Raw genomic sequence first — 27755 nt, 5'->3', positions numbered from 1 at the left:
CCTTGTTAGTGTGCCGGTTAACCACACACGCTCCACTAACGACTTGGTAAGGTACAAAGTGTAATTTCATGGGTTAGCATCTATTTCACATTTTTCCTAAAGTAACTAAGATTTGGAATTAATGAAGGTTTAGTTACTTCATAATTTCATTATACTTTTAATGAGGATTAAGGTCCTATCCTACCCGTTCGGCTAACGACCCTCCACCAATCAAGGAAGCGGTGGGTGAGAGTCGACACCCATTATGCTGCCATTTTATAGGCAACAACTGTTGGGTTATGAGCATTCTAACACTCCTAAGTGTACATGCAACCCTAAATACCTTGGATCTATGTTTTCTCTATTATACATGCAAATATGAATATTCCAAGGTATTACCCTATCTAGCATACAATCTTTCATACTTGGGTAATAAAACAAGTTAGAAGACATACCTTTTTATGTAGCTTGATTCCTTGATGCTTAAGAGCCAAGTGCCCCAAGTGTGACACCTCAAATGGTTCACACAACATCAAATACACTTGGAATAACTTAGAGAGAAATGAACCACTACATGAAATCGGCTAGCCCTCACTATACACACATAGTTCTCTCATGGTGGCCGATTTTGACAAGAATAAGATGCTTATATAGTTTGTCACAATTAGGGTTACACCATGTAAACCCTAATTGTCATGGCCTTTCATTTCCATGATCCATGGGTACAAAAACACCATGGAGCATCCATGGAGCATCCTATGGGTTTTAGCCCAACTTGATAATCCATGGAGCATTAGCCCATTATACAAGTATGGATGATTTATACAATCGACCCATATATTTAATTAGTCTCCTTTTTGACCACTTAATTAATTCTTGATCAATACTAATTAAATAATCTTATTAATATATTAGAACTTATAATATATTAGAACTTATAATATATTAGTAAACCTTAAGTGTTATTTCTCTCATTTTAGTCTATCCAAATGCATGATGCCATGCAACCCAAATGGACCATGCCAACTGGGTCAAGTACATACCAAATATAGTTATTGACTTAGACACTAATCCAACAGTCTCCCACTTGGATATGTCTAAAACTATTATTGAGTATGACTTCAAAAACCGACTGGCAATCGTAGCTCTTTAAGCCGCTGTTGAACTCTGACGTTGTAACTGAACTCTGATCTCGTCAATGACTTGTCCATTAGATAAGTGATCATATATTCCTCCATTCTAGATATCATATGAACTGAGACATGGATTATCAATCATTCTCTCAATCCATTTGTTGTTTCCCGATTTCCGATTCATGACGACTAACTGATTGAACAGATCAAATCAGTCCTGGCTTGGCCAAGCACTCACATGTGTCATCACTAAATCATCGAGGGGCCCACAGATATCGCTTTTATCCCGAAGGTAAAAGGAATGGATAAACTTCGACTCATATGGCTTGTTCTACTACTTGTTGAAACATACACAAAGGCACGTTTTATAACATCGAGTTACCAATGCATTTTCGTGCAATCAATATATAACCAACTCATAGTAACAACTCATATCTCTAGGTTTGAAGAATATAAGATATTATCGTCTCATGATCACTCGTGATAAAATCCATGAAGTAAGTCAAATGAGTGTGGGTTGAATCCAATACTCAGAACTTATGAGCACTCATGAGTCTTGATTCATATCTACTTCCAACATATGACCGACTGTGGATGGTTTGAATAACTTAGTCATTCAGGAAGAACGACCTAGTTATTCTGGAAGTCAAAACATGCAAAGTGAAACACAAGAATAATCGAATCCAATATGGTCTCAGAACTTATGAATATAAATAAAACACCTTTTATTTATCACCATATTGATTACCCATTATTCATTGTATATTGTTTCAACTATCAACGTTATACTTGAATTAAAAACACTAGTTGTCCCATGCTCCAAGCATGTACACTATGTTCTTCTAAACACTAGCTTTGCCATACACCAAGTATACACTCTATGTTTGTCTATGATCCTTACTTTGTGAACTAGATCGATTGGACATAATTTCAATAAATTTTCTTTTCACACTCCCAAATCCTTATCGAAAATGTAAGAATTCCAAATTCCTACCATTTATAGAAATCTGTTAGATTTTAAGCTTATATGCACAGACCCTCTTGTAATGACTATGTACAAAGTCACAAAGACATGTCAATAGACATTACAGAGTATTCCAATGGAGATCAGTTCCATGGAAATAAAGTCTCATATTCAAAGTACATTACTTTGAATATCTTCCTTGCATTAAGTTTTCTCTAATCTTACACAGATTGCTTCCACCTATGGAGACAACTACATATTCCCATTTTGACTATCATTTCTGAACAAGATTTGCCTCTTTTCAGAACATGTCAGTATGGTCCTTCCAGAATTAACACTATACTTCCAACTGTCCATGAGCAACCAATCTTTGGTAAACCTTAGATTGTCCTCAACAATTGCTTAATCATTTTAGTCGTATCCAATTCTAGACCTTTTCCCCTTCTTAATGCCTCAGGCATTTGGAAAATTTAGAAAGGATAAATATTATAGCACATGCAATCGATCCTGTACCCAAAGCAAATGGGACACGATTCATGATGTCTCACATAAAGACATGATTCTAGACCAGTCTTTTGCTACAATATTTTTTTATTTGTCATGTTCTCAAAATTTGACTATGAAGAGGGATGTCGTAATCATAATCGAATTTTGAGAACGCAATATATAAAATTTTCTTAAGTTGAACCAAACCAACATAAAATTCATATATATATTCTTGACTAAAGATGATTAAAATCTCAATCTAAGCCTTTTAGAATTGAAATGAGGTATAATTTCCTCTCCCTTAATTATAACAAAACAACTTTTCAACCCCTACAACTTCCGGAATTGAAACTTTCGTTTTCTATAATTAACATTGCTATCTTGCAATACTAATCATAATTATCATGCTCCCACTAACATGATGAATATTAGCATAACACTTATGCTCCCACTAGCTTTGACATGTACTCACTAATCAGCTGGACTTCTAGAAATCAATACTTTATTGACTTTCTTACCAAAGTTCAAACTTCCGATACGAGATGCTTTGATAAAACTTTATCAAAATCATACACATTTCCTTAGATAGCACACATGTGTGTCTAAACAATTTCAGAACTATGAAAAGGGATGCCATAATCATAGTCTTAATTGTTTAGACCTTTTCCATTCCTCACAAGTCCATGTTAGTGTGCCGGTTAACCACACACGCTCCACTAACGACTTTGAGAATGTAGATATCACAACTATTATCTACTTAAAATCTACTTAGTGAAAGTGTTTCCTCACCATCATTTTCATGAATCGGAGAGAAACTTTATGACACTTAGATTTGATGGTGTATGTGTTCCTATCCATGTGAATTTGTCAAAACCATAAGCACAAGACACGGTTAATGACAAATCCAAACTCATATGGATTGAACTTATACAGTCTTAACTTCTTGCCACCTGGCAGCACAAGGGCCTGCCATTGCTTCCAAGTTGTTATGCAACCAATTGAGAACTCTCAGAACTCATATGCAAAGCCAACTTTAACTGGAATGGGCACAGAAATAGAAATATGTCAACACGATAGGTCATAAACCTCACGTCGTGTGCTAGTGATAAACTACAGGTTTTTATTCTTGATTAGTTCTTGAAACTGTTCAAGATCTTTAAGTCTCCCACTGTCCTCTTGACATATAAGATTCTCTTGCCAAATATTCAAGAGATAGTGCAGATTCTTTATCAAGACAAACACTTCACACAATTGGCCTAAGTTGGTCTCTATTTTATCCAAAACATCACAACTTACCAATTTCAAATGTACAAGAGTAGAACACATTTTACTCTTACATTTGACATGTGTTATAAACCTTTCTTTAAGATATGTCACTCAACTTACAGTCTTGGAGTATGACTCTAAAACTTGTTTTTGGAACGAGGTATGACTCGTCTTCTTGATTTAACCATTTCAACAATTCACGATTCCTCTTCTTAACCATAGGAATGCACTAAGATGTCCTTAGAGGATGAATTGTGATATGGTCTCACAATCATTAAGATGATCATAAAACATGATACTAAAGTACTCTCCCATCTTTTTCAGATTTGAGAAACTTTTATCTTTCTGCCTAATTTGATTCTTCTCATTCGTTCTGCCATACATCGAAACTTTTCCAACATTTCAGAATTATACTTAAACTAGTAAGTATAACCATATTTACTAAACTTTAGTAAATCATGACGAATAGTCTTATCGATCTTTTGTGGTGGACTTGATCAGTGCTCCAGAATGTGTACTCGATCCCTTAGTCCTTCACTTGACTCACATATACATGTGAACAAGGAATTAATCTTAATTTTCCAAAGATGAAAATTCTCATTCATCATACAATACAACTTGCATGATTTCCAAGTTTCTATCCAACTGAAACCTTGGGTGATGAGAATCTTTCCTTATTTGGTAAATTATGACACTACCACAAACGAAAGAATCAAGTCCATTTTTCCAATATTGTTATCAATGGGATCATATAAACAACCATTTTTCACAAATGCCACTGTAAGGATATTTAAAAAAAAATATAAAATTAAAACCGTTTTATTTTATTTCAAAACTTTGCGGAAAAAACTTATCCTTACAGTGCAAATGCATATGAAAAACTTGTTGTTATCTATTCCTAAGCAATATATTATAACTCCTAAGCAACAACTCAAAAATCCTGATCACCGAACCATGCGATCGAAATCCATCTTCGCGATCAGAATGAGCATATACTTACTTTAAGTTTCTTCACTTTTCTTTGATTCTTAAAACAACAACATGTGACCCAGTCACATCATGTAATGAAAATCTCAGAATAGAAACTTAACAGAGTTAGATAGTGGACTTCACCTGAAGTAGAATCAAACATCTTGACTTGATCAACCCTATGATCCTTCAGGTAAATAGGCAGTTTGGTAACCACTGCCCCTTCCTTTGGAAATATAAACATATGGACTCTATGGAAATGGTACACGAGACTATCACAGACTTAGACTTTCTCTTTACCATTTGGTCAACCGAGTTGACTATGGCCGATCCCTTTCCATTAGGAAGAGAAAGCTTTTTCTGGATATCTAATGTTACCATTGGCAATGTCCATTTAAGGTTTGGGAAGTTGATCTTCTTAATCAAACTTGCTTTACTAGTCCTCCAAATCATTGCTGATTCAGCAGCACCAAGCAAATAGATAAGATCATTTAAGGGTCATGTCATAGTCTGTTTCATAGTAGTCCCAAAGGAACTCACCATGTGACTTAGAAAGTGATTGAACATCCAACTTTCTTAATACTTTGACACCCAACTCTCCCGGCTTGTCAATATGTGACTTCATCTCCAAGATGTGAGCACACATAGACTTTGCTTGCCAATAGGGCTTGAGTGACCTTGAACTTGTGGGTTAGGGAGAATAATTGGAGGAAGTGGAGGAAGTGAAGTTCCAAGAGATTTGGGAAGATCATAGATGTCTGAACTATACATCTTTTGGGAGATATTCAAGATAGTTGATTTAAAGGCCTTAATATAACACCCAATATGAAATATTAAGGCTAGGACCCAACACAATATTTTATAACTTGGAAGAGAGAGGCCGTAATCCAAGCTATAGAATATTTGAAGGTAGGCGAATGACGATTCGCCAATTTCCACCATGAAAAACGAAATAGAAATATTAGGTTTTAATTGGATTTGAAACTCCTAGATCTTTTGAGATTCATTGAACTTTTCAATGGCATGTTTCAATCTCGATTGTGCCCTCTCAAGTTTTGTGACTGGGATGCCGAGGATCACAAAACAAGGTGTGAATAACCATGCAAATACACTTGGTACCCTTAATATTTACCCCTTAATCGATGTGTCGGTTAACCACACGCGCTCCACCGATACTATGATAAACATTAAGTTACCCTTTGCCTACCTTGTTAAGTCAAGCTAGTGTGCCGGTTAAAAACACACGCTCCACTAACCGACTTAAGCAAAGTGCAAAGTGTAATTTCATGGGTTAGCACCAAATTCACATTTTTCCTAAGTAACTAAGATTGGGAATTTATAAAAGTTTAGTTACTTAGTATTTATCATTAATACTTTTAATGAAGGGAGAATTCTAGTCCTTGTCCTACCCGTTCGGCTAACGACCCTCCACCAGTCAAGGAAGCGGTGGGTGAGAGTGGACACCCATTAAACTGCCATTTTATAGGCAGTAACCTTATACCCCCCTTATAGACCGGCTTCGTGAATGAGGCCTACTAACGGTAAGACTGGCTTGCTCTTATACATATATATTATTAACGTATAATATTATAAAGTATAAGGGTTGAATTTTAACTTTTTAAATTCTAAGGGCTTAACTTGGAATTAAAGTATTCATAAGGGAAAACTTTTCAAATTCCAAAACTTGAGGGCAAGTTTTGAAACTATTTAAAACTATTCAATTCCATAACTTATGTGTTTAAAATAGTTTTAATACAAAAAACTCTTCAAGTTCCATAACTTGAGGACAAGTTATGGAAGACTTTAAACTATTAAAAGAATGTAACTTTTCCTTTAATCATACCTTATGAAATATTTATGAGTTTTATGATTCTTAAATGTGACTTTTCATGTAACTTGAGGACAAGTTACAAAAACACATTTTAGAATCAACTCTTAGATTAAAATGGATTGAAAACAACACTTTCACATAACTTTTCTATTAATCTAAGCAACTCATAAGAACAACATAATTCAATCAAACTTTTTCATGTAATTAGACTAACCATTAAACAAATACAAAACATGAATCTATTGACAATTATCTTTGAAATTGGATTAGAATGAACATTACCACATCAAAAACAGGTTTATAGGTTCAAAAACAGCTTAGGGTAATGATTCTAGTCCAATTCCAGCCTAAAAAGTCGAAAATATGATGTCAGGGGGTCCTACTCGTCGAGTGTATGAACCTAATCAACGAGTAGGATGAGTTTCCTCATGGACTCGGCGAGTCCATCAGTGGACTCGGCGAGTCCAGTGCCCAGACAGCCCGAAAATTGATTTTTTTAGCATTTTTCAGCGCTTTGCATCAAGTATAATTGAAAACAAACCTAGGCTCTGATACCACTGTTGGGCTATGAGCATTCTAACACTCCTAAGTGTACATGCAACCCTAAACACCTTGGATCTATGTTTTCTCTATTATACATGCAAATATGAATATTCCAAGGTATTACCCTATCTAGCATACAATCTTTGATACTTAGGTAATAAAACAAGTTAGAAGACATACCTTTTTATGTAGCTTGATTCCTTGATGCTTAAGAGCCGATTGCCCCGTGTGACACCTCAAATGGTTCACACAACATCAAATACACTTGGAATAACTTAGAGAGAAATGAACCACTTCATGAAATCGGCTAGCCCTCACTATACACACATAGTTCTCTCATGGTGGTCGATTTTGACAAGAATAAGATGCTTATATAGTTTGTCACAATTAGGGTTACACCATGTAAACCCTAATTGTCATGGCCTTTCATTTCCATGATCCATGGGTACAAAAACACCATGGAGCATCCATGGAGCATCCTATGGGTTTTAGCCCAACTTGATAATCCATGGAGCATTAGCCCACTATACAAGTATGGATGATTTACACAATCAACCCATATATTTAATTAGTCTCCTTTTTTATTACTTAATTAATTCCAAATTAATTCTCGATCAATACGAATTAAATAATCTTATTAATATATTAGAACTTATAATATATTAGTAAACCTTAAGTGTTATTTCTCTCATTTTAGTCTATCCAAATGAATGATGCCATGCAACCCAATTGGACCATGCCAACTGGGTCAAGTACATACCAAATATAGTTATGGACTTAGACACCAATCCAACAACAACCTTATACCCCCCTTATAGACCGGCTTCGTGAATGAGGCCTACTAACGGTAAGACTAACTTATTCTTATACATATATATAATAATTAAACTTTTAATATTATAGAAGTATATGGGTTAAATTTTAAACTTTTAAAATTCTAAGGTTCAATTTGGAATTTAAAGTATTAATGTGTGAGACTTTACAAATTCCAAAACTTGAGGGCAAGTATTGAAACTATTCAAGACTTTTCATTTCATAACTTATGAGTTTAATGGTCCATTAAAATGAAGACTCTTCATTTTATGTAACCTCTTATTCTTTAATGACACTTTTAAAGAAGTAACTTTTGGTTATCCATAACTTGAGGACAAGTTATGGACTCCATCATTAGGCATTAAGATCAAGAATCAATTATCAAACAATTCACCAAATAATTCCTATGATCTAACCATAACTCATAAGAACATGAACATTCATATCAAAATTTCAAGAATCATATTAACACATATAAAACATGGAATTTTGATATTAGTCATTGTAAATGGATTAGCATAAGCATTACACCATCTAAAACAAGTTTTAAAACACCAAAGCAGTTTAGGGTAATGTTTCTAGACCATTTGCAGCAGCAAAACTCGAAAATCTACATTCAGGGGCTCCTACTCGTCGAGTGCAAGAACCTACTCGACGAGTAGGATGAATTATCACATGGACTCGTCGAGTCCCCCCATGGACTCGGCGAGTTCATGTTGCAGATAGCAGATTTTTGAGCTTTTTCAACAAGTTTGCATCAAGTATCAAGAAAACAAGACTAGGCTCTGATACCACTGTTGGGTTTTGAGCATTCTAACACTCCTATGGTGTACATGCAACCCTAGAAATCTTGGATCTATGTTTTCTCTAAAATACATGCAAATTTTATTTCCAAGGTTTACAACCTAACTAGCATGTTATGGGGTACTTGTAATACAAAACTTTAAGTAGAATAACATACCTTTCTTTTGTGGTTGATTGCTTGGAGTTTTAGAGCCTAGCACCAATAGTGTGGATGCCTCAAGTGGTGTCATAAATCACCCAAAACAACTTGGAAATACTTGAGAGAATATGATGCTTGCTAAAATCGCCCACCCTTGTTTCTCACACACACTAGTGCCAATTCTAGAACAAAGGACCACTTTATATACTATGGAGGATTAGGGTTACACCCTAATACCCATGACTCTTCATTTACCTAGGATCCATGGGTTAAAAGCTCCATGGACTATCCATGGACTTCCATATACTCTTAGCCCATCCTAAATAAATCTTAGCCCATTCCATATATATGCAAGAGTCCATATTTAATTAGTTCCATTTGATCATTAAATTAATTCCAAAAATCAATTCTTGATCAACACTAACTAAATAATATTAATATATTATAACAAATAATATATTAACGGATCATAAACATCTTATTCTCAAACATATATCCATACAAATTGTTAGGTGAAGTGCAACCCAAATGGACCATGCCGGGTCGGGTCAAGTTATACCAAATATAGTTACGGACTTAGACACCTTATCCAACAGTTGTTCTATTACGAGTGTTAGTAAGGAGCGATTTCAAGGACGAAATCTAATTTAAGTGGGGGAGGGTTGTAACACTCGGTTTCAGATTTGCCTCGTTGCTTGAGGTTGCGGTCCAATCATCGGTTGTCATGGGGTTAGGAGCTTTGGGCAAGGAAGGATTTAGCCCATATCGGATGTATTTGTCATGGTCTAAGTGAACCATGTATTCGATTATGTCTTCGGAAGCCAAGGGTATGACTGTAAATTGATATCTCTGTATTTTAATGGTTTTGGGTTTTAATCGGAAGGTTTTAAGGCTCGGGTGTGTTTCTAGGAACATAGGGATTCTCGCCACCTTTTCGTGGATATAAGGTTCATTGGAAACGGACTTAGGACGAGTGAGTTATGACACTTTGAAGGTTTTGGCAGAATTAGCCCTTAATGGAAAGATTTGACGGATCAGTCTCATGCATGCAAGCAAGCATGCACGTGCTTGGCTGGGTACGCCCAGTGTATAAGGTCATCTGGTCGCGGGGTGGTTCATGAAGTACGTCGGGCGTACAAAGGGGTACACGGGGCGTACTCCCTTCAGACCAAAACCCTAATCCTTCGATTTATGCCCTATATAAGTAACATTATATCATCCGTTGGGTTAGTTTAGTTTAGCATCCACCCCTTTTAGCTTCATAGAAACCCTAAAGTGCCTTGAGTGAGCTTTTGGAGCATGAAGAAGAGTGTTTATGGTGCTTAGTGTAAGAGGAGAAGAAAGTTGAGGACTCATTTCCTGAAGGGAGCATGTAGATGCAGTAAGTTCTCATCTTTTGCAACCCATTGGAGGTAAAAAGCTTTGATCTTGACTTTCCATTTGATAGATCCTCTTTTGGGTTTGTTCTTAGCCATTTTAGCATCTTTTGGGTGTTTCTTGTGGACTTTAGTTGTTTCAGAAGTTGACATTGTGGATTTGGACGTTTTAGGTGTCCAAAAGTCATAAAAATGCAATCTTTATGGTTTATTTGGACTCATGTAATTATTAAGACCTTTCATTAAGCTCATTTTAGCTCTAGAGTCCCATTAAGTCATTTATGTAAGTAAAGTTGCCAACTTTATGTATTAAGTCATCCATGGGAATCAGATCTAAGAGTTTGGGGCAATGACTTAAGTGATTAAGAGCTTTTGGAGGAGGGTTGGGATTCAACGGAGTACGATGGGCGTATGTCTGGTACGCTGCACGTATTAGCCCAAAGGGGTGTACATTGGGCGTACCAGCTGAGTACGCATGGCGCACTCGGCCTGGTTGACTCACTTTGTTTTGTTGACCTTTTTGGCCCTTAGACCATGGACCAGGAGTTGGTTAGGGTAACCCATTTAGTATTTCAGGCCTTTCTGGACATTGGGCCTTCTAGGGTTAGGTTTATGATGGATTTGGGCCTTATTGGGCCTTGTGGGCAATTTCGGGGTCGGGCTTTCTTATGGGCTTGTAAGTGCATGGATGTTGTTGGACAAGCTAAGGATGTGCGTTTGGATTGGGAATAAATTATTGGGCTTAGGGGTAAGGCCCATGCAAAGGTTTGGGCCCAATTTGGAAAATTGGGCCATTAGTGGGCTTTTATGGATTTTACAGTTTTGGGCCTCATTGGTTTTGGGCTTGGGCCTTAGTTTTGAATCTTGTTGGGCCAGGGGTAAAATGGTCATTTTACCCTAAGTATGGATTATGGATCATGGTTTGAGACCCAATTGCTAATTGGGTAATATTTTAGTATTGATAGTTCGAGGAGTTGCCAGAGCAGCAGCCAAGGATTTCTTGCAATGGACTTCAGCAGTGTGAAGTGAGTTACCTTCTAGGTAGCAGTGGGTCTAAGGCACCAAGGTCGGCCCACTAGTAGGAGTTTGTAGTTAGATGATTGTCTTTGTGATAATTATCTGGTATGCCACTATCTGTTATGATTTATGTGTTAGTATGCTATGATATTATGTGATATCGGTAGGTGTGAAATAGACCACGTATCTGGTCGATAAGACCAAAGGGGTAGGTCGGGCACCCAGCTATGTCTGGCAGTATGATTATGTATGCTATTATGTGGTAGTGGTAGGGGTTAAATAGTCCCCGTAACCGGTTGAGAGAAACCGAAGGGGTAGGCCAACACCCTGATATGTTAGGCAGTTACCGGTTGAAAGAGACAGAAGGGGTAGACCAACACCCTGATATGCTAGGCAGTTACCGGTTGAAAGATACCGAATGGGTAGGCCATCACCCTGATATGCTAGGCAGTTACCGTTTGAAAGAGACCGAAGGGGTAGGCCAACACCCGGATATGCTAGTCAATATGTTATTGTATGGTATGTGGTATGATGGGGGAACTCACTAAGCTTTGTGCTTATGGTTTACAGTTTTGGTTTCAGGCAGTTCTTCTTCGAAAGGAAAGGGGTCGGCATGATCGTAGTGCATCACACTATGCTTTCCGCACACGAGATCTTTGGGAATTAAACTCTGATGTTGTTTTATTATTACATGTTTTGACTATCGACATATTGGTTTTGATATGGGATGATTATATGGATGATTATATGGATGTTTTTAAAAGGGAAGGAGATCACCTTCGACAAAACAGATAGAGAAGATATCCAAGATCCCCACTATGAAGGATTGGTGATTACTCTCTACGTCGCCAACCATTTTGTCAGAAGGATTCTTATTGATGGAGGATCCTCAATCAACATCATACTCTTAGATGCCCTAACCAGGATGAAATCCCGGAATCCGATATAATCAAAAGATCATCAGTACTAATAGGATTTGTAGGATACTGTTGGAGAGATCAAGCTACCCATCTACATCGAAGGGGTAAATTCTATGCAATGCTTTGTGTTATTGATGATTTATCTTCCTACAATGTTATATGAGGTAGGCGTTACATCCATGACATGAAAACGGTTCCATCGACGTACCATCGATGCGTCAAGATGCTTACCCCTTGGGGGACAGTGAAGGTCATCAGTGATCAACAAGAATCCAAAGAATGCTACAGGACCTCAATTACGCCTTCCTCAGTACCAATGCAAGCATAACAATTAAAGCACGGGGCATGAGATGTACCATAAGCGAATGGGCAAGATATAAAAGAAGTGCCCCTAGAACTTGAGGATCCTGATGCCAAAGTACCAATAGGATCCTCAATACCATAAGGTATTGAAAAGGACCTAGTTACATTCCTGAAAGAAATAAGGAAAACCTTTGCATGGAAACACGAAGATATGATAGGTATAGATAAGAATATTATAACTCATAAACTTAAAATCGATCCTTCTTTCAGACCCATGCCTCAAAATAGAAGGAAGTTTGCACCTGAAAGGAACCTGATCATTCCAGAGGAAGTGGAAAAACTTCTCAAAACAGGGATGATCAAGGAAGTCAATTTCCCAAGGTGGCTGGCCAATGTTGTCATAGTGCAGAAGAAGAATGGTAAATGATGCCATGGCAGGCCACGAACTATTAACATTTATGGATTCCTCAGCAGCGTTCCAACAAATTCAAATGGAACCATTTGATCAAGAGGATACTTCCTTCATAACTCCCACATGTATATATTGTTATGCCATTTGGTCTTAAAAATGAAGATGCAACATAACAAAGACTGGTGAATCGGATGTTCAAGGAAAAACTGGGGAACACCATGGAAGTCTACATTGATGACATGGTGGTCAAATCCAAAAGAGATGAACATCACCCCAGTGATCTTGAAGAAGTCTTCGATATATTAGATGAATACAACATGAAGTTGAACCCATCCAAATATCACTTTGGAATAAATACAGGAAAGTTCATTGGTTACATGGTCACCAAGAGGGGAATAGAAGCGAGTCCTGGCCAAGGATCTTCAAATGGGGAACCACTCCTTATACATCTTTCAGTATCTCCAGATGTTGTAAGTGTTGTTATGGCCAAGGATCTTGATGGCGAATAACAACCTATTTACTATGTAAGTAAAAGTCTCTTGGATCCTGAAACCAAGTACTTTGTCCTTTAAAAACTAATACTTGCACTAGTTACAACTTATACCAAATTAAGACATTATTTTGAAACTCATACTATACATGTAAAAACTCACTATATTATTAAGAATGCCATGAGAAAACTAGAAATATCATGCAAAATGAATAAGTGGTCAGTGAAGCTCATCACATATGACATCAAATATGAGCTGATGTCCTCAATAAAGTCACAAGCATTGGAAAATTGTGTGGTTGATTTTAGTAATGATCTACAACCTGAGGTAGACTTAGAAATCCATAGACTTCAAGAAGAATAAAATATGGAGGAGTGGATATTCTTTACAGATGGAGCATCCAACTTTAGAGGAGCAGACCTTGGGATAATACTAAAATCGCCACAGGGGGACATCCTACCGCAGGCAATTAGTTGTGAATTCAATGCAACTAACAATGAGCAAAGTATGAAGCACTAATCATGGGACTACAATTGGCCAAGGATCTTCATATCAAGGATCTTCAGGTATATTTCGATTCGTTATTAATAACTAACCACTTTAATGGATTCTATGCAGTTAAAGGCGAAATATTAGCACTATACCTTCAAAATTCGTAAAAAAATTGCCTTTGAATCTGAAGCTTTTAGTCTGAATCAAGTTCCTAGAGAAGATAACACTGAGGTAGATACATTATCCAACTTAGAGTCTTCCCTCAGGATTCCGCCAGAGATCAGGATCCCAATAATCCACATAATGATCCCGGTGATAGAAGATCCCTCCAGGAGACCAGACAACCCCGACGACCATGATCATGCGGCCAACATAGCAACAATCAAAGGCCCAATTCCTCGATCCTCTGACCAAGATCCCGATGTTCAGGATCCTGATCCAAACAATCAGGATCCTCATATACATTTGAGATCCTAGACACAACCCATCATGGAGTATCTCCAGAATGGTACAATCCCAAAATAAGAAAAAAAGCGATAAACCATTCAAGATGAGGATCTCACGCTTTGTGATGATCCATGGATTATTATACAAGTAATCCATAATATGTCCATATCTAAGATTAAGAATCCATGGAAGTTCTAAAAGACATACATGAAGGGGATTACGACAACCACACGGGGGGCAGATCCTTGTGTTCTAAAGTGTTAAGAACAAGATACTATTGGCCAACCATGAAGAAATATGCCTTCCTACATGCTCAGAAGTGTGATGCATATCGCATTCATTCAGAAGCAGGAATAAGGGCATATTGGCTAGCTACCCTAGAAAGAAGCATCTTGCCAAGATCCTGAAATGCTATACACCTTGAAGCGTACTTTATGTAATTCAATTTAGTTAAATTCATCACAACCTAGTCGAGGTACATACCTACTCATTACCCTCATTTCTTTTCTTTGTTTATTTTTATTCTAAGAACACTACTGACTTAAGCATCAGAAGGATGTTATCCAAGCTAATTCCCACCCCAAGCTAATGTTTGCAACATGCAGAAACTCAAGGATCCTAGCCACTACTAATAGAGATTGATCATCTCTCCTCCGATTAAGGGTACTTAATCCCCTCTAAGGTTTAAAGAGTTAATAACCTCTTTCATCCGTGTTTGGGTTTCTACACCCCGCTTGGACGCACGATATCTAACTATGGGATGTAAATAAGGGGATCATTTCATGCTTTAGTGACTTGGCAACCCTCTTATTCCTGAACATATGTTAAGATCCTAAGGATTAAAGAGTTAATGACCTCTTTTTCACGAGTTTAGGTTGCTACACCTCGCCTGGGTGCACGATATCTAACTATGGGATGTGAATAAGGGGATCATTTCACGCTTTAGTGACTTGGCAACCCTCTTATTTTTAACATATGTTAAGATCCCAAAGTAAATTTATAAGGTTTATAACATTATCATGTTATCTTACAAAATGGGATTTTCCCCAGTTATTATCTGAAAATGGGATTTTCCCCATTTATTATCTGAAGTTGGGATTTTCCCCAATTATTATCTGAAGTTGAGATTCTCCCTAGTTATTATCTGAAATTGGGATTTCCCCAGTTATTATCTGAAGTTGGGATTTCCCCAGTTATTACCTGAAGCTGGGATTTTCCCTAGTTATTATCTAAAGTTGGGATAGTCCCCAATATTTCTTAAGTTGAGATCTTCCCTAGTATTTCTTAATCTGGGATCTTTCCCAGTATTTCTTAAGTGGGATATCCTCCAAGATCTCTTAACTTGGGATTCTCCCCAGTAAAATTATAAACTTGGACCTTCCCCAGTGAATTCCTATGTGGGATCATTCCTAATATTACCTGAGTTGGGATTATTCCCAGTAAATTCTAAAGTTTAGATCATCTCCCACGCGCATATTCAGAAGAGTTGTCTTCAAGATGATAAGATCAAAATCCTAAATAAAAGTTCAAAGAGACAATTCAAAGTCTAATACAAATCTAAGAAAGGAGCTCTCTCCAGGTTCTATCTATCTTTATCTTCCATGCTTACTACACCCGAAGTTGTTCCTAAATTTATATATATATATATATATATATATATATATATATACACTTTTCTTTTAAAGGTTTTCCTATTTTTCAAACCAAAACTTACCTCTTCTAAAACCTCGGGATCCTGACTATTATAAGATCCTCATCAAGTAACTTTTTATCTCAGATTTTTAGGATCCTAAAAAGTTTTTGTAAATTCTAAACTCATTAGGATCCTGATAATTTGAGAACCCTTAGAAAACCCCGTTTTAACCCTATTTCTACAACCAAATCAACCACACAAGAAAAGAAACAAACCAAAGCATTAGTATTAAAAAGGGTTACCCTCCTACCCAACAAAAAAGAAAATATTGTTTTACAGAACAAAATATTAAAATAGTTTTTAATTTTATCAAACTTAAGTCAATGTTTGATCACCCCGAACTGGGATATACTCTGTCTAATTCTTCTCTTCTTGTATTGAAGATCCTGACCAACATTTACAAGCTGCCAGTCAACTTAGCCAGGGTTTCACGCCAACCGGCCACGTTCCAGGATCATGCATTCTCCACATCCTCCGCTAGCTTGATCTTTGCCTCCCATATGGCCTCAACAACATTGCTCTTAACCTCCGAAATCAGCTCCTCGATCTCCAGTTCATGCTCCCTCTTTCTCAACTTTCACCTTACTCAGTTCTCCACCCTCTTCAGAATCTCCTTGTTGATCCCTTCTTACTCCTTCAAGGCTTGCTCCACCCGGTCAAGCTTAACCTTTAGATCTTCGGTGGATCAAGAAACATGATCATCAACCTATAAAGGACCACGGTAAGAGAATTGAAATCAAATAGGAAAAAGCACAAAGATCCTTACAGCTTGCGAGAAAGAGATCAGCTTCCTCAGCACCTTGTCCACCCCAAGGCTCTCAGTCGGCTTCCTCTTTTGGGATCTTGGAGTCTTGACGGTCAGATCTATCGAGTTTCTCTTTGGAGGAAGAGAATATGAGGTCTTCTCTTTCTTGACCACAAGTTGTCCACCGAAAATGGCGGAGTCGATATCAACAAGGGTGAACCAAGCACTAGAGTGTGTAGCCTTAGATCCTAAACATAACAAAGGAACTCAATAAGTTCAGGATCCTCCATGAAAAATAAAAAAAATAGACAAACAAAGGATCTTTACCTGTCGACATGGGGGCAGTAGTAGATGTACTCTCTTGAAAGTTAAGTTCTTCGAACCTGAAGGAGTCCACCTCTTTGTCTCTTACTTGTACGTAGGCTTCAGCTTCTATCCACTTTGAGAAATAGTTAGTCATCACTAGCATGAAGACTTTTCCTCCACGGGATACTGGCCATTTTCCTACTGTATACATTCCCCATTTCATAAATGGCCAAGGGGAAATGATAGGATGTAGAGGTTCTAATGGTTGGTGCAGGATGTTGATATGTCTTTGACGAGCGTCGCATTTTTGTGCATGGAGGAATGAGTCTTTCTTCATTGTTGGCCAATAGTATCCCATCCTTAATGCTTTGGAACATAAGGATCTACCCCCAGTGTGGTTTCCGCAGTCCCCTTCGTGGATGTCCTTCAGGACCTCTACAGCTTCATAATCTTCTAAACACCTGAGGTATGGTCCTGCCACAGATTTGTTATACAACTTACCTTGGATTATAATGAACCTTGAGATCCTTGTTCTGAATGCTTTCTTGCTTTTCTCTTCCGTAGGGATCGTGCCATTTTGGAGGTATTCCATGATGGGTTGGATCTAGGATCCTGAATTTAGGGAAGGATCTTGGATGTTGGGATCCTAACGTTGGACCGTTGAGTTGGGATCTTCGATTGCAGCGACATCGGTAGTCTCCCCATGATTGTGGGAGTCTTTAAGTTTCTTGGTGGGATCCTCGGTTGTCGGGATTAATATGTGGATTATAGGGATCCTGGTTTCCGCCGGGATCCTTAAGGAAGATCCTAGATTAGCTAAAGCATCTGCTTCAGCATTGTCTTCTCTAGGAACTTGGTTTAGGCAGAATGTTTCGAATTCTGAGGCCAGGTTTTTGAGAATTTGGAGATATAGAGCTAGCTTTTCTCCTTTCACTGCATAGGATCCATTATAATGGTTAGTTAGTAGTAAAGAATCGATGAATACCTGAAGATCCTTTATTTGAAGATCCTTGGCTAAATGTAGTCCCATGATTAATGCCTCGTATTCCTCTTTGTTGTTGGTTGCATTGAATTCACAAATGATTGCATGGGATAGGATGCCCCCCTGTGGTGATTTTAGTATGATCCCCAAACCAATTCCTCTTTGGTTCGATACTCCATCTGTGAATAGCGTCCACCTTCCCACATTTTGCTCTTCTAGAAGTTGTTTGGCTTCTATTTCAACTTCAGCTCTAAGATCATCACTAAAGTCAACCATAAAATCTGCTAATGCTTGGGACTTTATGGCGGATATTGGTTCATACTTTATGTCATACGTGCTTAACTTCACAAACCATTTCGCCATGCTTCCTGACATTTCTAGTTTTCTCAGAACATTCTTAATTGGATAGTTAGTTCTTACAATTATAGGTGTGTTTCAAAATAATGTCTTAATTTAGTAGAAGTTGTTATCAATGCAAGTATAAGCTTTTCAAGATGAGAGTACCTGGTCTCAGGATTCAGGAGACTTTTACTTACGTAGTATATGGGATGTTGGTTCCCATCGAGATCATCGGCTAGTATAGCGCTTACCGTAGTTGAGGATACTGAGAGGTAAAGAAGGAGTGGTTCCCCATCTAGTGGTTTTACCAATAGATGTGGTGAGCTTAAATATTTTTTAAGCTCTTAGAAAGCATCTTCATGTTCTTGGGTCCACGCGAATCTTTTGTTCTTCTTCAAAATGTTGTAGAAAGGCATGCATCTTTCTGAGGATATTGAGATGAACCTGTTTAGGGCTGCCACTCTTCCTGTTAATCTCTAAATATCCTTTGTTGAGGTTGGTGATTTCAGATCAAGGATGACCTTGATTTGTTTCGGTCTTGCTTCGATTCCTCTTTTGGTAACCATGTTGTTGGATATAGTGTCTAAGTCCATAACTATATTTGGTATGTACTTGACCCGACCCGGCATGGTCCATTTGGGTTGCACTTCACCCGAACAATTTGTGGATAATCTTTTGAGAATAGTATAAGTTATGATTTATTAATATATTATAAGTTCTAATATATTAATATAAAATCATATTATTTAATTATTGTTGATCTATAATTAATTTAGAATTAATTTAGAGATCAAAAGTATGACTAATTAAATATGGGCTCTTGTATTTATATAGTGTGGGCTAATGCTTATTTGGAATGGGCTAGGCTTGCATGGAAAGTCCATGGATACTCCATGGAGCTTTAACCCATGGATCTCATGGAAATGAAAAGACATGGGTATTAGGGTTTACATGGATGTAACCCTAATCCACCACACTATATAAAGGAGGCTTTGGTTCTTGAAATAACACTAGTTGTGGTGAGTAAAGTAAGAGGGTCGATTTCAAGAAAGGTGATTACTATTCTCTCAAAATTCCAAGTTTGTGGTGATTTGTGATTTCCATGTGAGGCATCCACACTATTGGTGCTAGGCTCTAAAACTCCAAGCAATCAACTACAACTACAAGGTAAGTAATTCTACTAGCTTTATTTGATTCAAGTTCCCCATGCCATGCTAGATAGGATAAGAACCTTGAAAAAATAATTATTTGCATGTATCTTAGTCAAACATAGATCCAAGGTTTCTAGGGTTGCATGTACACCATAGGAGTGTTAGAATGCTCAAAACCCATCAGTGGTATCAGAGCCAGGTTTGTTTATTTGATACTTGATGCAAAAAAAAAAAAAAAAAAAAAAAAAAAAAAAAAAACTTGAAAATCGAAGTTTTGTTCAAAAGCTCGTATCAAAATTTCAAGTTTTGTATATGTACTTACGATACTTGAAATTTTTGATATGAACATTCATAAACATATGAGTTTAGAAGATCATAGAAATTATGTGCTAATAATTGATCAGATTAATTCTTGATCTTTATGTGTTTTAATGGAGTCCATAACTAGTTCTTAAGTTATGGATAACCAAAAGTCACATTTATAAATAACCATTAAAAGAACACATAGGTTACAAAAAATGAAGAGTCTTCATTTTTAATAACCATTAACTCATAAGTTATGAGAAATGAAAAGTTTTGAAAGTTTAGAAAACTTGCCCTCAAGTTTTGGAACATGTAAAGTCATATTAAAAACTTTAGTTCCAACCCCTAGAATTTTAAAAGTTAAAATTCAACCCTTATACTTTATAATATTATAAGTTTAATAATATTTATATATGTATAAGATCAAGTCGTCTTACCGCTAGTACGCCTCATTCACGAAGCCGGTCTATAAGGGGGGTATAAGGTTGTTGCCTATAAAATGGCAACTTAATGGGTGTCCACTCTCACCCACCGCTTCCTTGATCGGTGGAGGGTCGTTAGCCGAACGGGTAGGACAAGGACTTATAAATTCTCATTAAAAGTATAATGATAATACTAAAGTAACTAAACTTTATTGAATTCTCAATCTTAGTTATTTTAGGAAAATGTGAATAAGGTGCTAATCCATGAAATTACATTTTACACTTTGTTTAAGTCGTTAGTGGAGCGTGTGTGGTTAACCGGCACACTAACTTGAACTTAACAAGGTAGGTAAAGGGTGACTTAATGTTTATCATAGTATCGATGGAGCGTGTGTGGTTAACCGGCACATCGATTGAGGGGTAATACATTAAGGGTACCAAGTAATTTGCATGGTTACTTCACACCTTGTTTTGTGATCCTCGGCATCCCAGTCACAAAACTTGAAGGGCACACTCGAGATTGAAACATGCCATTGAAGAAAGTTCAATGAATCTCAAAGAATCTAGGAGTTTCTAAACCAATTAAAACCTAATTAAATATTTCGTTTTTCATGGTGGAAATTGGTGAATCGTCATTCACCTACCTTCAAATATCTTATAGCTTAGATTACGGCATCCCTCTTCTAAGTTATAAAATATTGTGTTGGGTCCTAGCCTTAATATTACATTTGGGTGTTTTGTTAAGGACTATCTCTATATCTAATCTAATCTATTCCCTCTTCTTTTCAGATGTCTTCCAATAACAATGCTTCTGGCTCAAACCCTACTAGCTCCTTCTCTCTCATGAATCTTTGTGGGAGAGTCATCTTTGATGGGTCCAACTTTACAGATTGGATCAGAAACATCAGGATGGTCACTCGGTATGAGAACAAAGAATATATTCTCGACAAGGAGCTGAAGGTACCCGAGCCAACTGCTACTCCTGAAGAGCTTGCTGAATATGAGGTAGATGAAAGAGATGCTACAAAAGTGGCATGCATCATGATGGCCACCATGACAGCCGAGCTCCAAAAGTCCTATGAGGACTATTATCCTTTTGAGATGCACTAGGACTTGATGGACCGCTACCATCAAAGTGCTCGTCAAGAGCGATATGAAATAATCTCCTCCATGATAACAACCCGAATGAAGGATGGTGAACCCATCACGGGCCACATGCAGAAAATGCAAAGGTATATGGACCATTTACTGAAGCTGAATGTGAACTTCCCTGAGGAGTTAGCAATAGACATCATTTTGCACTCCTTGTCATCGTGTTATGATCAATTCCGCATGACATATCACATGAACAAGGAAGAAGTCACCCTCAGCAAACTTCAAGGACTCTTGAAGACCGCCGAAAGTGGTCTAAAGGGTAAGTCGGTTGTTACTACTCCTACTCCTACTCCAACTACGGCCAATGTCTTCGCAATCAGGCATGGCAAAGGGAAGAAGAGAAAGAACCCTTCTAAGGGTACCAAGGGTAAGACCCTTGAAGGCTCCTCTTCAAGCAAAACCAAGAAAGGTTTTGTCACTCCTTCTGCTAACCCTAATGAGGCTGAATGCTTCTATTGCCATGAAAAGTCGCACTGGAAGCGAAACTGCCCAAAGTACCAGCAAGATTTGAAGGATGGGAAAGTAAAACCCAACCATGCAGGTATATACACTATATTGTCTAATAACTCACCTCATTCTAAGTCTTGGGTCCTTGATACAGGTTGTGGTATTCACATATGTTGTGATTTGCAGGGACTAAAAAGAAGTGAGAATGTGGAGCAAGGAAAGATAAACTTGATCATGGGAAACAGGAAAGCTTCACCTGTCACCAAGATAGGAGTTTATTCCTTAGTGCTAAATGGTGGGTTTACATTAGATTTGAATAAATGTTATTATTCGCCAGAAATGGCAAGAAATGTTATTTCCTTTCATGCATTGTATAAACAAGGTTTTACCTTTTATTTTGATAATAATAATGGTAGTATTGATGCTTTCTTTAATAATGTTCTTTATTTTAAAGCATTACCTTGTGATGGCGTGTATGAAACTGTATTTGTTGTAGATAATCTAGGAAATAATGTATTGTGTATTAACTCTTCCACTAGCTTAGATAAAGCATCCTTATGGCATTGTCGTCTTGGACATGTAAGCAAGAAACGCATAGACCAACTCCAAAAGGATGGAGTCTTGGAGTCATTTGACCTAAAGTCAGATGATAGTTGTGAATCTTGTTTGCTTGGTAAAATGACAAAGTCACCTTTTACTGGCACTTGTGCTAGGGGTGAAGGTTTGTTGGACCTCATACACACGGATGTGTGTGGACCCTTCAGAACCGCCACAAGAGATGCTAATCGGTTCTATGTGACTTTTACTGATGATTTTAGTAGATATGGATATGTCTACCTAATCAAGCATAAGTCAGAAACCTTTGAGAAATTCAAAGAGTTTAAGCAAGAAGTGGAGAATCAGTTGGGCAGGAACATTAAGATGCTTCGATCCGATCGTGGTGGTGAGTATCTTAGTACTGAGTTCCTTGACTATCTTAAGGAATGTGGGATTGTCTCACAATTGACACCTCCTAGGACACCACAGTTGAATGGTATAGCTGAGAGGCGCAATCGGACCTTGTTGGACATGGTTCGTTCCATGATGAGTCGAGCTTTGCTACCAATCTCATTTTGGTGGTATGCCTTAGAGACTGCCGCCCATATCCTTAATCTAGTCCCTACAAAGAAGGTTGCCAAAACACCTCACGAGGTGTGGACTGGAAAAGTTCCCAATATAGACCACATCAAGATTTGGGGTTGCGAGGCTTTCGTGAGACGCGAGACTCGCGATAAGCTCGAACCCCGAAGCGAAAGGTGTATTTTCATCGGCTACCCACAGAAATCCTTTGGTTACATCTTCTATAGACCCATTGATAATGTGGTCTTTGTAGCAAGAAGAGGATTCTTTCGAGAGAGAGATATCATGAGCCAAGGAGACAGTGGGAGGCAAATTGACCTTGAGGAAATTCAAGAGTCAAGTGGTGAAGGAACCTCAAACCCTAGCCCTCAACCTGAGGAGGAAACTCATGTTGAGCCGACTGAAGAATCTATACCTCTGAGGCGTTCCACCAGAGTTAGGAATGCACCTGAGCATTATTATGGTTTTCATATTACTGCAGAAGGTGAGACACTTATCAGTGATAACACACTGGTAAATCTGGATGAGCCTAACAGCTACACGGAAGCCATGGCAGGCCCTGAGGCTGCTAAATGGAAAGAGGCTATGGATAGCGAGATACAGTCCATGTATGACAATCAAGTTTGGAACTTGGTTGACAATGTACCTGATCGTAAGATAGTTGGGTGCAAATGGATCTTCAAAAAGAAAACCGACATGGATGGTAATGTACACACTTATAAGGCACGACTGGTTGCAAAGGGTTATTCTCAAACTCCGAGAGTTGATTATGATGAGACCTTTTCACCAGTGGCCAAGATTAAGTCTATTAGGGTTCTGTTAGCCATTGCTGCATTTCATGATTATGAAATATGGCAAATGGATGTCAAAACCGCTTTCCTTAATGGAAAGTTGGCTGAAGATGTTTACATGGTTCAGCCAGAGGGTTTTGTCAGTACAGAGTACCCCAGTAGAGTGTGTAAGCTCGAGAAATCCATTTATGGATTAAAACAGGCACCTCGCAGATGGAATCTTTGCTTTGATGAGAAAGTCAAAGAATTTGGCTTTTCAAGAAGTGAAGATGAATCTTGTGTCTATATCAAGGCTAGTGGGAGTATAGTCAGCTTTTTGGTACTGTATGTGGATGACATACTACTCATAGGAAATGACATCCCAACCCTGCAGGAAGTAAAGTCCTAGCTTGGGAAGTGTTTCGCTATGAAGGACCTTGGAGAAGCTGCCTATATCCTAGGGATAAGGATTTTGAGAAACAGGAGTAAAAGACTAATTGGACTTAGTCAAAGCACCTATGTGGACAAAGTGTTGAAAAGGTTCAACATGCATAACTCCAAGAAAAGAGAGTTACCCATCCAGAGTAACGCCAGATTGAGTAAGACACAAAGCCCTAGTACTGAGGCTGAGATAGCAGAAATGAGTCGAATACCTTATGATTCAGCTGTAGGATTGATCATGTATGTTATGACGTGTACTCGACCTGATGTAGCCTTTGCTTTGAGCGTGGTTAGCAGGTATCAGGGGAACCCTGGCAAGGCACACTGGACTGCGGTAAAGAATATCCTCAAGTACCTAAGGAGGACTAAGGACTGGGTCCTTACCCTCGGTGGCAGTGAGGACTTGAGAGTTGTAGGGTACAGTGATGCTAGCTTTCAGACTGACAGGGATAATTTCCGCTCTCAGTCGGGCTGGGTCTTTACTCTAAACGGAGGGGCAATTACTTGGAAAAGTTCCAAGCAGGAGACAGTGGCTGATTCCACTTGTGAATCAGAGTATATAGCAGCAAGCGAGGCAGCAAAAGATGCTATATGGCTAAAGAACTTCATCGGAGACCTTGGAGTTGTACCAGCTATAAAGGAGCCAATGGAGATTTTCTGTGACAGCAATAGTGCGGTTGCCTTAGCCAAGGAACCAAGAGATCATGGGAGATCCAGACACATTGACAGAAAATATCACTTCATCAGACATCGAATAGAAGAAGGAATCCTCGTGGCAAAGAGGGTATCATTTGATGAGAACCCAACAGATCCCCTCACGAAGGGACTGACTCGGGCTAAGCATCTCCAGCATGCTCGGAGCATAGGGCTGAAGGATGATATTAGTTTTAGTAGTTAGATAATCTTGAAATTTGTAAAATGTAATTGACATTTGATGATAAATAAAAGCTGTTATTTATGAGTAAAGTGTTGCTATCTCTTGTCAATCGTTTACTATTATTTCTTTTTGCATGTTTTGACTTCCAGAATAATTATGTTATGGTTTATATCATATTATTCAAACTCTCCACAGTCGGTCATATGTTGGAAGTAGATATGAATCAAGACTGTCATGGGTTGGCTTGTAGAGGTCTAAGATGTTAGACAAAGCGGGGCTACAGCACTCATGAGTGCTCATAAGTTCTGAGTATTGGATTCAACCCACGCTCACTTGTATCACTTCATGGAATTTATCTCGAGTGATCGTGAGACGGTAATATCATATAAGTCTTCAAACCTAGAGATATGATTTGTTGCCTATGAGTTGGTTATGCATTGATTGCACGAAAACGCATTGGTAACTCGATGTTATAAACCGTGCTTTTGTGTGTAATTCAACAAGTAGTAGAGCAAACATATGAGTCGAAGTTTATCTGTTCCTTCTAGGATTAGAAGCGATATCTGGGCCCCTCGATGATTTTGTTTTGACCTATGTACCGGGCCCTGTCAGAACTAAATTGATGTGTTCAGTTAAGTTCTATGTCAAACAAATTGGAAATCGGGAAACAAATGTTGGACAATAAGCAAGACCATGTTCCATGTATTTGTCCAGCTGATATCTAGAACAGAGGATTATATGATCACTTATCTAAAATGGCGCTTCATAGTTCAACAGAGTTTAAAGAGCTACGATTGTTGAACGGTTCCTGAAGTCATACTTGCAACTATAGTTATTAGACTTATCCAAGTGGGAGACTGTTGGATATAGTGTCTAAGTCCATAACTATATTTGGTATGTACTTGACCCGACCCGGCATGGTCCATTTGGGTTGCACTTCACCCGAACAATTTGTGGATAATCTTTTGAGAATAGTATAAGTTATGATTTATTAATATATTATAAGTTCTAATATATTAATATAAAATCATATTATTTAATTAGTGTTGATCTATAATTAATTTAGAATTAATTTAGAGATCAAAAGTATGACTAATTAAATATGGGCTCTTGTATTTATATAGTGTGGGCTAATGCTTATTTGGAATGGGCTAGGCTTGCATGGAAAGTCCATGGATACTCCATGGAGCTTTAACCCATGGATCTCATGGAAATGAAAAGACATGGGTATTAGGGTTTACATGGATGTAACCCTAATCCACCACACTATATAAAGGAGGCTTTGGTTCTTGAAATAACACTAGTTGTGGTGAGTAAAGTAAGAGGGCCGATTTCAAGGAAGGTGATTACTATTCTCTCAAAATTCCAAGTTTGTGGTGATTTGTGATTTCCATTTGAGGCATCCACACTATTGGTGCTAGGCTCTAAAACTCCAAGCAATCAACTACAACTACAAGGTAAGTAATTCTACTAGCTTTATTTGATTCAAGTTCCCCATGCCATGCTAGATAGGATAAGAACCTTGGAAAAATAATTATTTGCATGTATCTTAGTCAAACATAGATCCAAGGTTTCTAGGGTTGCATGTACACCATAGGAGTGTTAGAATGCTCAAAACCCATCACATGTATCCTAGGAACTTACCCGATCTCATCCCAAAGTGGCACTTGGAGGGATTCATCTTCGTGTTATATTGGTCAAGGATATCGAAGGCTTCCTTGAGATCCTTGAGGTGATCCTCAGCTTTTTGGGATTTGACTACCATGTCATCGATGTAGACCTCCATCGTGTCCCCCAGTTTCTCCTTGAACATTTTATTCACCAACCTTTGGTATGTTGCTCCTACATTTTTAAGACCAAATGGCATGGTAGTGTAACAATAGATACCCGTTGGGGTTATGAACGTTGTGTCCTCTTGGTCAGAGGGTTCCATTTGGATCTGTTGGAATCCTCCTGATGTGTCCATGAACGTCAGTAATTCGTGGCCCGCTGTTGCGTCTATCATGGAGTCGATGTGTGGTAAAGGGAAAGTATCCTTGGTACAGGCCTTTTTAAGATCTGTATAGTCCAAACACACTCTCCATTTACCGTTCTTTTTTGTACCATGACCACGTTAGCTAGCCATCTTTGGAACTTCACCTCCTTGATCATGCTAGTTTTGAGAAGTTTTTCTACTTCTTCTTGTATAACTTGGTTTCTTTCGGGTGCAAATTTCCTTCTCTTTTGGTGTATTGGCCTGAAAGATGGGTCAATGTTAAGTTTATGGGTTATTATGTTTTTGTCAATACATGTCATGTCCTCGTGTCTCCATTCAAACATTTTGCTTCTGGCCTTGAGGAACTTTATGAGATCATGTTCGACTTGTTAAGGCATTGAGGATCCTATGAGAACTTTGGCTCCAAGATCATCAAGGTTCAGGGTCACTTTTTTATGTCATTCTTTCTTGCTTCCAACACGCCTCGTGCCTCTTGCCTTAATTGCTATGCTCGTCGTGGTATTGTTGAGGACTTCATCGAAGTCTTGTTGCATTCCTTGGATTCTTGTCGGTCTCCTATGATCTTTACTGTCCCCCATGGGGTGGGCATCTTTACGTATTGATGATACGTCGATGGAATGGCCT

General features: G+C 38.1%; 1 protein-coding gene across 1 annotated transcript; it reads right to left on the bottom strand.

The window, feature by feature from the left end:
• Window positions 1-17775: 17775 nt before the first annotated feature.
• On the bottom strand, window positions 17776-18486 carry LOC145127420 (uncharacterized). The gene has a single exon (XM_079062621.1). It carries the CDS (start codon window positions 18484-18486, stop codon window positions 17776-17778), a length of 711 nt encoding a protein of 236 aa, XP_078918747.1.
• Window positions 18487-27755: the final 9269 nt, after the last annotated feature.

The sequence above is a fragment of the Lactuca virosa genome, chromosome 7 (assembly GCF_052849685.1).
Source record: "Lactuca virosa cultivar CGN04683 chromosome 7, Lactuca_virosa_CGN04683_v6, whole genome shotgun sequence".
In the NCBI taxonomy this organism is placed as follows: Eukaryota; Viridiplantae; Streptophyta; class Magnoliopsida; order Asterales; family Asteraceae; genus Lactuca; species Lactuca virosa.
The sequence above is the reverse complement of the archived record's forward strand: the minus strand, read 5'-3'. Positions and strand labels throughout refer to the sequence as shown.

What these genes read in the sequence shown, in the direction of transcription:
- LOC145127420 (XM_079062621.1), bottom strand. Translation starts at nt 18,486, where the DNA reads ATGTCAGGAAGCATGGCGAAATGGTTTGTGAAGTTAAGCACGTATGAC.